Source organism: Gymnogyps californianus, chromosome 3 (assembly GCF_018139145.2).
Source record: "Gymnogyps californianus isolate 813 chromosome 3, ASM1813914v2, whole genome shotgun sequence".
NCBI lineage: Eukaryota > Metazoa > Chordata > Aves > Accipitriformes > Cathartidae > Gymnogyps > Gymnogyps californianus.
The window spans coordinates 70123075-70137764 of record NC_059473.1 but is presented as its reverse complement, the minus strand read 5'-3'; the positions used below and the strand labels follow the sequence as shown (position 1 = coordinate 70137764).

General features: G+C 36.0%; 1 protein-coding gene across 1 annotated transcript in view; it reads right to left on the bottom strand.

The window, feature by feature from the left end:
• TRDN (triadin) overlaps nucleotides 1-14690 on the bottom strand; it is a 242640-nt gene that overhangs the window by 120362 nt on the left and 107588 nt on the right. Inside the window, 2 exon segments of the mRNA XM_050893954.1 lie at nucleotides 819-881; nucleotides 12295-12366. Coding sequence (XP_050749911.1) covers nucleotides 819-881; nucleotides 12295-12366 — 135 coding nt within the window.

Here is a 14690-nt window from a genome sequence, read left to right as displayed (position 1 = left end):
TATGCTAGAACTCTGAATCATACACTCAAATATGCAGTCAGCCAAGTCCTGGTGGGCACATGCTAAAAAAAATGTGACTTATTTGGGAGTTTAGTTCAGATTATTCCCTTATAGCACTTGCACCCAACTAGCCACAGAGCAATCAGCTGAAAATGAAAATTAATCAGTATGCATCAAGTATGAATGATTTGGACCCTTAATAATTCATCAAAGGCTAGGCGAAAATCATCAGTGCATGAATGTGGTACCTTTTAGCTTAAGCTCCAGTAGCAATGAAATCATTAAAAAATAATGAATGATATAAATATTTTCCCATGAAGGCAAGACCTTAGTGGATTTTAGATGCTTCCTGGGAACGAATGATCCAAAATGTTACTTAGATGGATATCAAGGCTTTGCAGTTTGGTCACTGCAAGTTTTGGTTGTGATTCTAGAAAATAAATAAATAAATCTACCCCACCTTCAGAAAGTGATGTACCATGAACCGAGTGATATCTCCCATGAGTTTTGTGTATGGCAGTATCACTGTGTCCTGCTATATATAGGGACTCCATTAAATTGCTTAACAAGCCCATACATGGCCACCAAACAGGACCTTTTTATTTGTCAGAAAAAGATTTTAGAAAATATCGGACACTGAACATGTCAGACATCAGATACTGAAGAAGCGGTAACATGCAAACAGTGATTAAGCAATTAAGAGAAGGACAATACAGAGCCAGATGCATAGGATTAACCTAATAAAAAACAATGGTATTTGAGCCAGGAGTGGGAGTAAAAGCTGAATGACGCCAATAAGAAACATTCCCAAACCATACCTTTCTTCTTAGTTTCAGTCGCAGCCCTCTTTACATCAGTCTTTTTCTTTTCCTCTTTTCTCTCTAAAAAAGGAAATAGAAGTTCAGCTGACTACTTTTACATAGAGAGAGAGAGAGAGAGACACATGCGTATGTATGTATATATATTTGGGATGGGAATCCTTAACTAAAACTGCAACAGGTTCTAGATTTGATAAGCTGGTCACTTTTTTAGGAGTTTACTATCAGCAGCTCAGAAATACAACTTAATACTCAGAGAGTGAATGTGGTGCTAAGGACAGAACTGGAACCAGTATGTACACCAGATAATTACTTAAGTAAGTACTAATTCAAGAAATTATGCCCATTAACCTCGTGTAACTAGGAGTTTATTGTGGTGATTCAGTAGCCATGCACCTCTCTGCTTCTTTTATAAAATATGCCTGAATGGCAGCAAAACTTGCAAGTGGTACTTGGGAATAAGTGCAGAACACCATGAAAAGCCTGCATATATAATATATCTTTATAACACTTTTTATGAATTGCACCTTTGAAACTGTCATTACAGGCCTTCCGTTATTCATGGAGAATTGCAGTTAAAGCATCATCTACAAAAGAACATGACTTGTTCTTTTAAAAGCATCTGCCGCTATTTTGTCAATTAATTGGATAACAGTAGAAATAAGGATAATGTTTTTGCTTTTTTTACAAAAAGCTACAACAATTTAATTACTTATTCCATGAATGTTATTAATTAGAAAATTGAGAGTTCAGTAGAGGAAATGAGGAAGATATAATTATTATTTTTCCTTTGGGAAATGAATCCCCATTTTGATGGGGAAGAATACAAGAGTACAAGAATAGCTAATCTAAATGCCTTTTTTAACTGCTCATCCACAAAAAGCCAAATCTGTTACCTTCAGTTTGTGCTGCATGGCTTTGGGTGTTGATGTAGTTAGTGGAACTATAGTTTTCTTCTTGTGATATTTTACCATTATGAATGTGGATAAGAAACCGAGTTTTATTACCATACAAAACCGCACAAACACAGGACCATAAGCCTTTAAGCAAGAGTCTTTTCTTTACTCGAAAAATATTTAAGGTATAGGAATATTTTCTGAAGCCAACTGATCCAAGAAGCAAATATGCTATTATCCCTTGCATAAATTAACATGAAGATAAAGGAAAAATGAAGAAACTTACTTTTCACTTCTCTGGCTACCACAGTAGACTTTTCTTCTGCATGAAAAAAAATATACAAACAGGGAATGAAAAAAATAATTGAAATACACAGCATGCTTCCTAAACCAAAACAAAATATGTGTATGTTTGATAGAAAAATTGCTATTTTCATAGAGTACATGAATTCCACAGTCTGTCCATGGTGGTTTAATAAATAAAGTTATTTTGCCTATCGTGGAGGCAATATATTTACCAATATTCAGGGTCTCCCCAAACCATACTTCTGCTTATTTTCAGACAATAGTGTTTAATGTTAAACATCATCTTGACATGTTCCAGTTCTTTCTTGTTTTAAACAGATTTGTTCAATGCATTTCCCTTGTTATTTTCTTGACAAAATGAAGCAGAAAATCCTTGCATGTGTTTTACAGAATGTTTCTCCCCGTGTTCTGTGTGTTTAATTCTCCCTGCCGAAACCCTGAGCGTACTAGGCTTCAAGCTACAAATTCCTTTGTGCTGTGAGCATGCTTTACGATACTCAGGTTTGTTAAGCAGGTATAGGGCATCAGAGTAGTGCTCATCCTCCACAAGCTTGTTTGGAGCTTCATTTTCTTGTACATTGTAATATTCTTGTTATTGTCTCTCTCTAGGGTTCCCAGGAGTCTCTCTCCCTCTTTGACATGCTGTTCCAGAGACTCATGCTAAGGACCATGGCTGCCTCCTCAAAATAGAAGACTCTTCAGCCTCAGATTACACACAAACTGTTCCACAGCTCCACTTTCCTGTGCCACCTATGACTTTTCAGTGTTTTATTTCCACATGCAATATACAACTCTTCTAATTTCTAAAATGTGGTTTAATTGTTTGCTTACTCTGCCTGATTGAACTGAAACTGTTAAACATACCAAGTCTATCAGTTACTGTCAGAAAAAAGCTTCTTTCTAACTGTCTTCCTTCCACTAGCCTTTACTCCTAGTAACTAGAGACTGAAGTGCTGCTGGTACTTCTGTGATTTCCATTTTTTTATGAGGGCCTCAGTTCTGGTGGAGCTGTTAATAGCTCTACTCTTCCACTGAGATTAATTTTTTTGCTTCCTTATACTTCTGGTTCTAGGTGATGCACAGGAATAATTTGTAAGCCCAAGGTCCTTAAAACCAATAAGATTCTTTTTAATCAGAGACCATTTCTGCCTTTGAATTTGTAGAATTTTGCATGCGTCTGGGCCCCAGTTAAGCTGCATGAAATCTGCTCCAAGTTTCATAGCAAGGTTCAGAGCCATGTGTGTCTTGAGAGCCATGAGCTGAGACATGGAGGTTTGAGAAGTGGAGCTTTGTATGTAGGGTCTACAGGAAGTAGCAGGAATTTTTACTGCAAATAACCTAAAGCACAAGGAGACTACATCCCCAGCTGCAGAGTTTTTATTGCTAAGTCATTCCACCAATTAATTCCACTGACATAATTTTCTTCCATCAAGCTCTCAAGTTGCAATATTCAGAGTGTCCAGTGAGCCTAGAGACATCTATATTCATTATGAATTTTCTAGAGGATGATTACATAGAGATATTAAAGGACTGTGGCCCTTATTTCCCATTAGCGCTGTCCAATGCAAGATATGCACCCTTGGTCAAGTCTGAGAAAAACAGTCATAGGGCTTCCATTCACATCTCAGCTGCATCTAGCCCCATTGATGTCCCTCACAGCTACTAGTGACAGAAGTTTATGTAAATGAGAACGATGGACTCGGTAAATGGATATTATTGAAAGAGCTATTTCTGATTTAAGGAAGCAATCCCATTTCTTGAATAAATTTATTTCCTCTCAATTTGAGTAGCTCACATTTAGATCGTTGCATATTAAGTGTATATTTAACACCAGCAAAAATCGTCATTTCTGAAGCAGTAAATGCAGTGGATTTTCTCCAGATATGTACACAGCTAAATTAAGAGGCAGAACAAATAATTAAATAGGAACTTACGCAGGTCTTCTGCGCTGTAAAATATGAACCCCATCTGTTAAATGAAAGTATTTATTTTTTTAGCTAGGAACAGTAACAGGACTACAAATGTCTATGGATCAGCTGCATAAAGAGGGATCATAATATGCGTGAACAGTGGGTTACACAAGGAAACACAAGGTGGTTTTGATGATTCAGGGTTGACTATAATATGGAATTCAAGTGAAATTGACTATTGAAAAATCTATTGTTATTGTTACTGTTTCTTGATAATGTAATTAATGCTATTTTATCACCAGGAGCACTAGTCCTGAACCACATTTTATGTACAGGATGTAAGAGATATGCACACAAAAAGACCTCACCTTCAAAAGCCTGCAATGCCTTTACAAGAATGAAATAGGGATATATGCAGATGACAGAGTACAAGATGACAGAATCAGCAAGACAAGCAATGGACTTTGCACTTAATCAAGTTTTTTCTGTAGACTCTACACAGAAGTGGAGCTTTATGTAGTACAAGGAGGAATCCACTGAGCATAAGAAGTGTGAATTAAAGCAGTGATGTGTTACTGAATGGGAAATTCAGGTAAAATTTTTTTCCTGGGGGCAAAAAAAGAAGCAGCACAGAATAGTTTTCTTGGGAAGTGACTGGAGCAAAGAGAACATCCCTAAAGCAAAGAAACATCTGAGACAGAATTACTTATTTCTGAATAAGGAGTGAGGGACTGAGGACACCGGTGGAAATCCAAGTAAGGTTCAACAGAGACCAAGAAACAGGTGTTTCAATCTGAATTGCCTTTACCAGCTTTGACAATGTCTTTGTGTTATTCTCATGGGCTGTCAACTAATTCTTGGACATCAGGGGGAGGGGAGATAACAGAAACATGCTAACAACGCAGCACTTGAAAACAGGCCTGGTAAGACCAGTGTGCTATTGTGCCAGTGCTGAGTGGAATCTAAATTTAGGGATGCACGTGAGTTACTGGGCTTTGTGTCATGGGAATACCTCCTGGGAACTGGAAGAGGAAGGTGCTCTAAGTTTCTTCTCCATATTGCTCTAGATGCTACATGTGCTTATGGAAACACTGACTCTGGAAGGAATTGTCAGCTCATCCCATCCCCTCTGAAAAACTGAGGTAAGAAGGGCAGCAAAATACAGCCACCAGTACCTTCTTGTAGAGAGGCATGCGTATACCAAACACTAACTAGTGGGACTGAATGCCAGAAGTTTGGAGATATTTTGGTTCAGATAAGCCTTCTAAAGTTCAGATACTTATACAAAGCTTATCTGCATTTGTCTAAAACCCTGTTGTCAGGAAATCTCAGGAGAAAAGCTCTTGTGAGAGACTTTGGATATTGCCTGGCTTTGTGAAATACTACAACAGCTTTTCTTGCCTACTGATTCTGGTCCTGGCAGAAATGAGGAGCAGCAGAGATATGTGTATATTCACTTACATACAAAACAGAACAAAAGAAACATTAATTTAGCTTTTCCTGAGAAACTATAATTCAGACTGAACGCAATAACTTCGTTCCAGGTAAAACTTCATTTCATTTTTCTGCAAGCATCTCTGTACAGCTTAAGCTGTCACCGGCATAATTTTAAAAGACCATTCAAAAAAACCCCAAGTTGTACTTTTAAAATTGTATTTCCTTATTAATTTTGAAGAGATTATGGTTGTTCTTCCTTTGTTTTACTTGGTGACAGAAATCCTTTCCCTGCCGAACTCAATAAAAGTTTTGCTGTTGATTTCAGTGGGACCTAGATATCCTTTTAAATATTAAAATAACTCATTACTTTTCAGTTTTTGATGACATTTCTTTCCCCTTTGCATGTTGCTTAGGGTGGAGACTGACAATGACGGGTCAATTGATCACTTTTGATTCTAAACAATTTCATACATGTTCACACAATAAGGCTCCTTTAGGGTTACAAACATTTTGGAAGAATTAAAAAAAATGCTTAATTTAGGATGTCATGGAAACTCATACTTTTAAAATTAAGTCTAAATTTTGAGTAAAAATTTACCTCAACTGTCTCTTTGAAAAAAATCCCTTTCTAGGGAAAAAGTGTCCTTGTTGGTCCAGTTATTTTCTCTATGAGAAATAATTCTGTCTTGTCTCAGCCAAACTACTGAAAAGTCAAGAAAGATCAAAGAAATCTAAATAATATTAATCTGAAGTTCTTAGAATTGCTTCTTTTCACACGCAAACACATATATGCATACACACATGTGCGCGCACACACACATGTAATGTCTCTAACTTACAGGTGAGTGCTTAGGCCAAAATTGAGTGCATTTTTTGCAAAGCTCTGTTTAAACTGCACCATTTCATTTCAGCAGAGTAATGCAATACAATCTGTTCTCACATTGAGCAAGTGAAAGACTAATGGGGCACACAGGTCTTTGGAGATACAGTACACACTGAAGTCCTAGGCAATCTCTCCAGCCTGATTTTGCTTTTTGAAACTGCTTCACTGTTTTCAAATCCCAATCTGAAACACTATTTGGCAGCTTTGAAGATTGCTTATGGAGATATTTTTGAGGTCTTCAGAAAGTATGTAATACCAATATCATGCCTGAAATTCCTAGTGCTTTCAAGTGACCCACATAAGTGTTCCTCATTTCTTCCTGTAGTGATTATAGGCTCCTTTTTCATGGGTCTGTTGAATTAAGCACCAAAACTGTTCGTTAATAGCATGGGGCCATATGTTGCCCTCACTAAACAACACAGTGGGGAGCAAAGGAGTACAAATACCAGTGTAATGAAGCCAGAGTATGCATGCCAAGGGAAAAGAGAGAGGGCATGCCAACTTCCATGACAAGACCAGCAACAGAAACTCCATTGGACAGTGGTCAATGGCAAATAAGATGCAAATATGATTATGATGAAGAATTAAATTCCCAGGGGAATGCTGACTTCTTATGGTACAACCTTCCCTAGCAGGAGCCAAACCAACACAGCTAAGGCAGCAGGGTCAGCCTTCTCCCTCCTTGTGACTGACATTCCTACTAGGCAACATGAATCAACAGCAGCACCAATTGTGTTACCAGTGCTGGGGAGGGTTTTGATGATGCTTTTTATGGGGCATGCTTTTGAGCAAGAATGTCTGAGGTTTAGGAAAATGGGATGATCAGGCTATGCAGGAGCTCTTCTGCAAGAGTTTCCCTCTTCTCTCCAAAGACGCATGGAATTTCTGCCTTTGAAAGCCCAGAAAATCTTAATCCAAGTAAGTATTTTCCATTTGCAGGTGCAACATATGCAAAAGATTATTTTGCTTTTCTGTAACAGTTAAAAAACATTTTAAAAAGTTAAAATAATCTTCAGAGTTACTTGGTTTTGTTTTATTGGGTAGATTTTGGTGAATATTTATTTTAAAATGCATAATTTAATATTGTAAATTGGATTATTATTATTAATAATAATAATAATGAGAAAGCATAGTAATATGTCTAATCAAAATATACATATCTTTGTACATAATTTTTCTGAATTCTAGTAAGCTTTTTTCCCAATGTCTGTTTCATTTTTTCTGTCTTATGCTGGAATAAAAGTAGTACAGAAGAACCTCATGTCATTAAGTAAAATGTCAAGGGCTTTCTGAAACAGTGAATATTTAGGCTTTTTTCATCATAGCTAAATCATTAGAGTTTACTGCTTAAATGCCTAATCTAAATCATTAGATAACTCACTTTGAAACCTTGTGCATATTATTTCAAAGGTTTTACTGTCTTCAGTACAGACTCATGGAGATGTAGGGCCCATATTTCTCAAAAAACCTTATTTTTGTGCTGTATATACAGTACCCTGTTAAAGCTACCTAAACTGTTTCTTCTAATAAACTAGATTAAAATCTAGCCCATTGTATTATGATATTTCTGACAGAAACAGTTTTATTTTTTTTATTCTCCCCTTGATTAAAATTAATCAGAAAATGGATTTTCATCGACAAATCATGTCAGTATTATTAAAAATGTTCTAAATTTGGAGAAAACGTCAAAATTCTGCATTTTTTTAAAGGTTTCTGTTGTATCTTGAATCACTATCTTTCACTAGAAGGATTTTCTTTTTAAGGGTAATTGATTCTATAGTACAAAAGAAAAAAAAAAATTTATAGAACAATCTGTGTACAGAAGACAAGACCATTGACAGAATGTACAGAGGCAGATTGATTTGTACAAGTTTTATACACTTCTAGACATCAAGGGAGCTTTGCCAAAATTTGTATTGGCTTTAGTAATTTGAAAACTCTTAGTTATATCCCCTAATGTTATATTCATGAACTGAGGTATAGACTAGAAATTCTTCTTAAGATAGTCAGATAGTGTACATTCTATACAGCAACAAAGATAGATGCAGATTTCTATTTCAATGTCCATTTAGCCTTTGCAGGAATTTTGGAGGAAGTTAAACATATTTCACAGCAACTCACTTTTTACTGCATTCTGCAAAATATATAATTAGAGGATTCAAACAGTGATCTAGAGAAAATATTTTTTTTCTCAGAGATCCTCCAAAGACATTACAAAGATTTTAGATTTTTCTTTTTTACCTCATTTAATATCACAAATACCAAGATGGCAAAGAACAGCCAGTATACTTCATTCAAATGAGGGGGATATTTCAGAGCCCATCATGATCCATTAACAGATCAGAACGGTTATGTTGATGACTCTTCCGTGATAAATGCTCTCCCACTCAAAGATACAAGCACAGATTTCTAGGACAATATAACCTGGAAAATCATACTCAGATGCAATGCTGTTCAAAGTTTTTTTGTGATACAGTGCTCTTCAAAGCGGTACAAAGCATACTGTTTGAGATCATATGTAATATGTATTAAGATGCCTTCCACTGAGAGAAGGATTTTGATATAAGCTTCTCACAAAGGTGCTGTGATCTTGTGAGAAAGCAAAGACATGCCATTCTGGAACAATTAATATGAAGCCTTACTAATAACTAACTAAGCCTCTGAGCTTAGTTTCACCATTTCTTGTCTAACGGCAGCATCTTCCTGAGAGATTACCCTGCCATGTCAGAAAGCGTAACATGGGAGCACTATCAAAAAGTCCTTCTCAGGTGAATGGGGAAATGGAGGAATCTAAAAGCTATGATGTGAGCTGAGCAAAAAAGTCAAGACCTGAGAGAGAGATTCACAGAGAATCAATGATGTACAGTGCAGAGCAGTTTTAGGATGTCAGTGGATAACAAAATACAAGAAAGCTAGAGTTAAAAGAAGTGGAGAAGACTACAGTCAAGGAAGAAGCATAATAAAATCAAAAAGTTCAGATAGCCATGGAGAACAGATCTGTTCAAATTACAGCCAGCACCAGCATCCTCCCTAGATGGCAGCATCAGAGTGTCAGCCAAGCTGAGAGCACTGCTTCCAAGTCCTTGTGAAAGCTCCAGAAAAAGATAAGATAAAGAATTTAAACCGAGTTATTTTATTTCATGGTTTGCCAAACAAGGTTTCCAAGCTGGAACACAAGTAGAAGTTATGTATCAATGTCTTTCTCTTCAGAAATTCCCTTTCCCTCTTTCTCTTGTTTATTGTTACAGGATCTTTTGTTTTGTTTTGTTTTGTTATTCTCTTCTGTTGGTGACCTGAAACTTCAAACTCTTCATTGAACTTGGAGTGTAAGATCTCAAGACAGCAGAGCTTTTTGAAAAGAGCCAAACCACCATGAAATAGGAAAGCAATGATCTGTTCTTTTCCCTTCTGACCAGATGAGTACAAAGCATTTTGCTTTCCGACCAGGAGATATCTGAAAAGTTCAATTCACATGCACACACTTCAATGTAATTTATTGCATACTACTAGAATATAGTGTACAAATTGGGATTGTCTTACATAATCACCCCTTTTCCAAAAGATTTACTGTGGAGGTGAAGGAAGAGAAAATGGCAATGACAAGGAGAGGAAGGTTGAGATTTAATACATAATAACAATATGCTGTTTTTCTAAGACTTCATGAATTCAGCAGAGCGTAGTTTCTACTGAGCATTGGATACTATCCAGGAAAAGCTTTCTATTTGAAAGTATCAAATCATCTAAAAATGTTAGAGACCTCTGGCACGTATACTGCCACTGTTTTCACCTTATCAGAAATCAAGAATGGTCCAAGACTACCTAAGGCGGCAGTGGCAAAACAGGGCAATAGTGAAAACATCTCAATCTAGAAAAAGAGTAAAATCTTTTCAGCCTTTACCATCTGCATGGTTTTGTATCTAGTGTCTCAATATCACTGAATTGGAAAGTCTAGGGTCTAAATAGATTGGTTTAATAAATTTTCTGTGTGACAACCGTTCTGTTAGTTCCTACAGTTTTACCTTTTTTCGGAGCTGGTTGCTTCTGTCACAGGTTGGGCCAGTCCTTCTATCTTACATAAAGTACATTTCTCAATTAACAAATGCTTATATTTGTTCCCTATTCTGAGAACTTATTATACTATCTTCAACTATATTTATGATAAGAAAAAACTTTTGTTTCAATCTGTCCTTTCACCTGATCAGTGATATTTAGTGATGTACCAGTCATAAAGGTATGTAAGCATTAAGCAGTCACAGACAGATGTCTCTTCAACTATTTCAGAGATTTAAATTTCTCTGCCTACTCCTCTTTTTCCCTTCTGACATTGTGCCAAATATTCCCATAAATTACTTCATTATTTTCCCCAGGGCTGAAATAAAGCTTCAGGGTTTAGAGTTCCTAAACGCACTGTGGCATATTCTCTCATATGTGGAAACCACACAATAGCGCAGTATAACAGCTTTTCACAGCAGCATTTTGCAAGTAATTCTTCCCTCTTCATTTCCTCCAAAACTCTTGCATGAACAGTATTGTATCCTAGTGACTGGCCTTGAGCCTTAAAGGGAATTTAGTTGTATGATTCTGAGCAGATAATCTGCCCCGCAATTTGTTTGCCAAATGGGTGTCTAATTTACATTCACAATTACCTCAATTGCATGCATAAATGAGCTAATGAAACACACAAATGTGTAACTGGTCATAAATAGTCATTTCCATGTGCAATTGCAGTAATTGCATGCTCTTCATGATTCTGAAAATCAAGATCTTAATGTTAATTTGATGCTAGTTCATGTTGTATAACAGTTATATTTAAAGATTAAGTTTATCACTCACCAAATGCAGCAGTCTTTTTCTATTATGTCTTTTTTCCATTATGGTTAATTGGTGGATAACAGTGTTTAACATTGCAGGGACTTCTTTTTGCTGATAAGCAGGGTTCAAATATTTCCCTAAAATAAGCAGGACTGCAAATCTATTTATACACTACGTTGTGTTACAATAACCACAGCGTGGTTTTAAACAGCGTGTTTATAAAGAAATATTCATTTGAGGTAAAAGAGATTTTGGGGAAAGAGATAATAAATCATGTAACTATTTTTATCCAAACTTTCTGATTCACAATAATCATATTACAGAAATATCTAATTAATTTAACTCTTTGTTTTAGTCATAGGTTCTGCCAAAATCTAACTCTCATTTTCCGTTTCCAAATGCAGGCAAATCTTGTAGCTCTTCTTACTTATTCTGCTGCCATCCCATCTGTTTTTCTCTTATATTGCAATTACTTTCTGGATAACATAAAACTAAGACCTCTACGAGAGAGATTAGCAAGTGCCATGGTGTGACTGAATGACTCCTAAGTATTATATGAAAACTGCTGTATAATTACATGAAAAGACTCATGTGTTTTGTACTGTTAAATTGTATGGTGTAGAGACCAAGAATGTATATTGCAGTAGCAGTTTTAAGTCATCGTACATAGTCCATTTTAAAATTAAAATGCATATTTCAACCATTTTACTGATATGATTAGACTGTAACTAATATAATTCAATTGCAGGGGTTACGTTTTAATCCTCTGAAGGTAAGATCTGACTTTGTATTTTTCTTTCAGTGGTTTTAACAATAGGAATAGGGTTGATAAATGCAGAGCCAGAAATATTATGTTCATTATTGCAGATAATACAGAGAAACATTATTGAATAACAATAGCTGAAAGAGTAATCCGAAGTATATTAGGAGGATAATGTTGATTATGTTTACAGTTAATGGCAACTTATGGCTGAACACCATCCAAAGCATTTTACAGATTGGGCCTTGATCCTGTAATCTATTTCACCCAGGAAATCCCCTGAGCCATCCGTGGGACTACTATAAGGAATATTTAGGTCTTGTCATGCAAATATGATTGTGCCATTCATGTCCCAGGCCTAATCATTTGATCAGTTTTGTAATATAGGTTATATTTATAAAGAAAATCCATTAGAACAGAGAGTCAAGTTAATGAGTAGAAGCCAATAAAGGAGAAAAAAACTCAAACTTGCCTTCAATAGCTGCTGGTTTCTTTCTTGGACTATGTTCTAGAAGAAGACGAGGTGGTACCATTTCCTTATGTCCTGCACATGAGTATACAGGTTAAGAAGCATAGAAAATGTATTCACTAATGGGCTGAGCAGATTCACTGGGAGGCTGAGCTCCCTTCAGAATTGTTCGTGTTTAAAATATTACACTGTGCATAAAAGCTATTATCTTCCAGACACCATAGGAAGGAAATGTATTTCTCAACAAATAAAGTAATTTATTTTTAAGAGACACATTTTAAATCAATGAAGTCCAAGTGACTCAAGCATATGCTGAAATGCTTAGAGTTCTATTTTTCTTCATTAAACTAAAAAACTCTGAAGAATAATACTGTGATAATAAGGTTACATATTCATGATGCCTCTTCTACAGTAAAAGCTTATTTTCTTCTGTCAAACAAATGATCTTCAGTTGTTCCCTCAAGTCCACTTATTATGAACTTCTTGAAACATCAGTAAAAATTATTATGTTTCTTATCCTTAAGGATTATTTTTAATTAGCCAATACCAACCAGGTCATGCACTGTAAACACTGACGAGGTTCTGGTTCCAGCTGCTGACTGGAACACCTCTACTATCTCAGAGTGTGGAACTGTACTCTCTCATAGTATTGAACTGGGACTTTCTGTACTATCTTAGCCTATGCAGACACCATGCTTTATCCAAAATACTTTTCACTTCATTTCCCCAAAGATTCACAAACAAACAGATCTATTGCACTCATATTACTTATGGGTTTTTTTCTAGTTTATAACACCTCTTTGCAGTCTCCTTATTTCCTTTTAATTTCTTTCTCTGACATTTATGCTCAGTAGCTATCATGTCATTGTCATTTGGAAAACACAATTTGTTGTGACCTGTGAAATAAAATTAAGTAGTTAAATATAATATCGATTCAGTCATATGCAGCAGCATACATTCACCACACCAGAGTCCACATGCAATCAGGCTGTTAAATATCAGCTCCAGCTTCACATCAGAAACTCAAAGCCATGCCTCATGCTTGGTGATAGACTCAGAAAAGAAATTAAGATCTTAATGAGCCTTGGAAACTGCAGTATCGTACTTACCCCTCTCATTTTACAAAGGTATGTATACTCATGGGGAATGCATGAGAAAAACATCATCTTGAAGACAGCAGTGGGATTTGAGCACCATGGTCTTAATGTTATTGCATCTCATCAGCATATGTACGATTGCAGGCAAATAATTTGCAAGCATGTAGTTTAGTTCATCTGATAATTTGTATAAAATATCACACGTGGAGCCGCTCAAACTTGACTCACATGCCTGAGCCACTGACAAAACGTTGACACATTGACAAAATCAATGCATTGAAGGCACTGTGCAACAAATGGTAAAAATCTCAGGTTTTACATGTATTTCCTGTCTTGGCAATAATCACAAGTGGATGTTTGCCAGTCTCATCACAGAATGACTCTAGCCTTAAAATGAATGGTAGGCAAACTTCAGGAATCCAGATGTCTAGCCATGATCTTCCAAACACTTTATGTCTTAAAAAAAAATCATCTTGAAATTGCAAACTGAGCTAATGAGATGCTGAAAACAATTTGTTGCCAACCAGAATAGAAAAATTATATCCATAATCTCTGTCAACATACAGAAACTTCATTAACTGAACTCCTAGTTCAGAATAAAAACAAAAACAATATAAAAATTAATGAAGAATGGGTAAATAATCTTATTCTTTCTGCTAGTTTTGATTAAAGTCCTAGACTAAAGTTTAGTTCTTTTTTTTCTTTTCTTTGTTTTTGCCTAAACTAGATCACGTATCCCTAGATGGTAAAAGTGATAGATTTTGTAACTCGGACTAATTGTTTTGTGTGAAAGATGGTAAAGGGCAGTGGCTCAGAATGTTGAATAGATCAGTAATGAAGAAGGATAGTCAATAATTTGGACTGCAGTGTGGTATCTACTGTGTGGGGCAATGATCTAACGCCTCTAGGTCAAAGTATAGGCTGGCCCCATTATCTTCCTGCTCTTTGCTGTAGCAGCAGTTTTCTAACGATTGCACCAGTGTTAGTTAGTATAATGCCAGTGCGATACCGCTTATTGCTAATGACTTGTCAAGTTCTATTTTATAGTTTTACAAGTTTTAAGCAAATCATTTTTTTCATACAAATTGACCACATGATCCAATATGAGAGTGTTTTAAGCACCAAAAGCTTAAGCTTCACAGATCAAAAACTTTCCCTTAGGCCAGAATGTTTGTTCTGAGCAGGTTCCCATCCACTCTGATAAAAAGCTTCTTTAATGTTTCCATGTGTTATTAAATGTCTCTCTATTCACTTTGATGGGAATGCAAAGGAAAGTAGCTGAATAAATATTTTATCCATTCT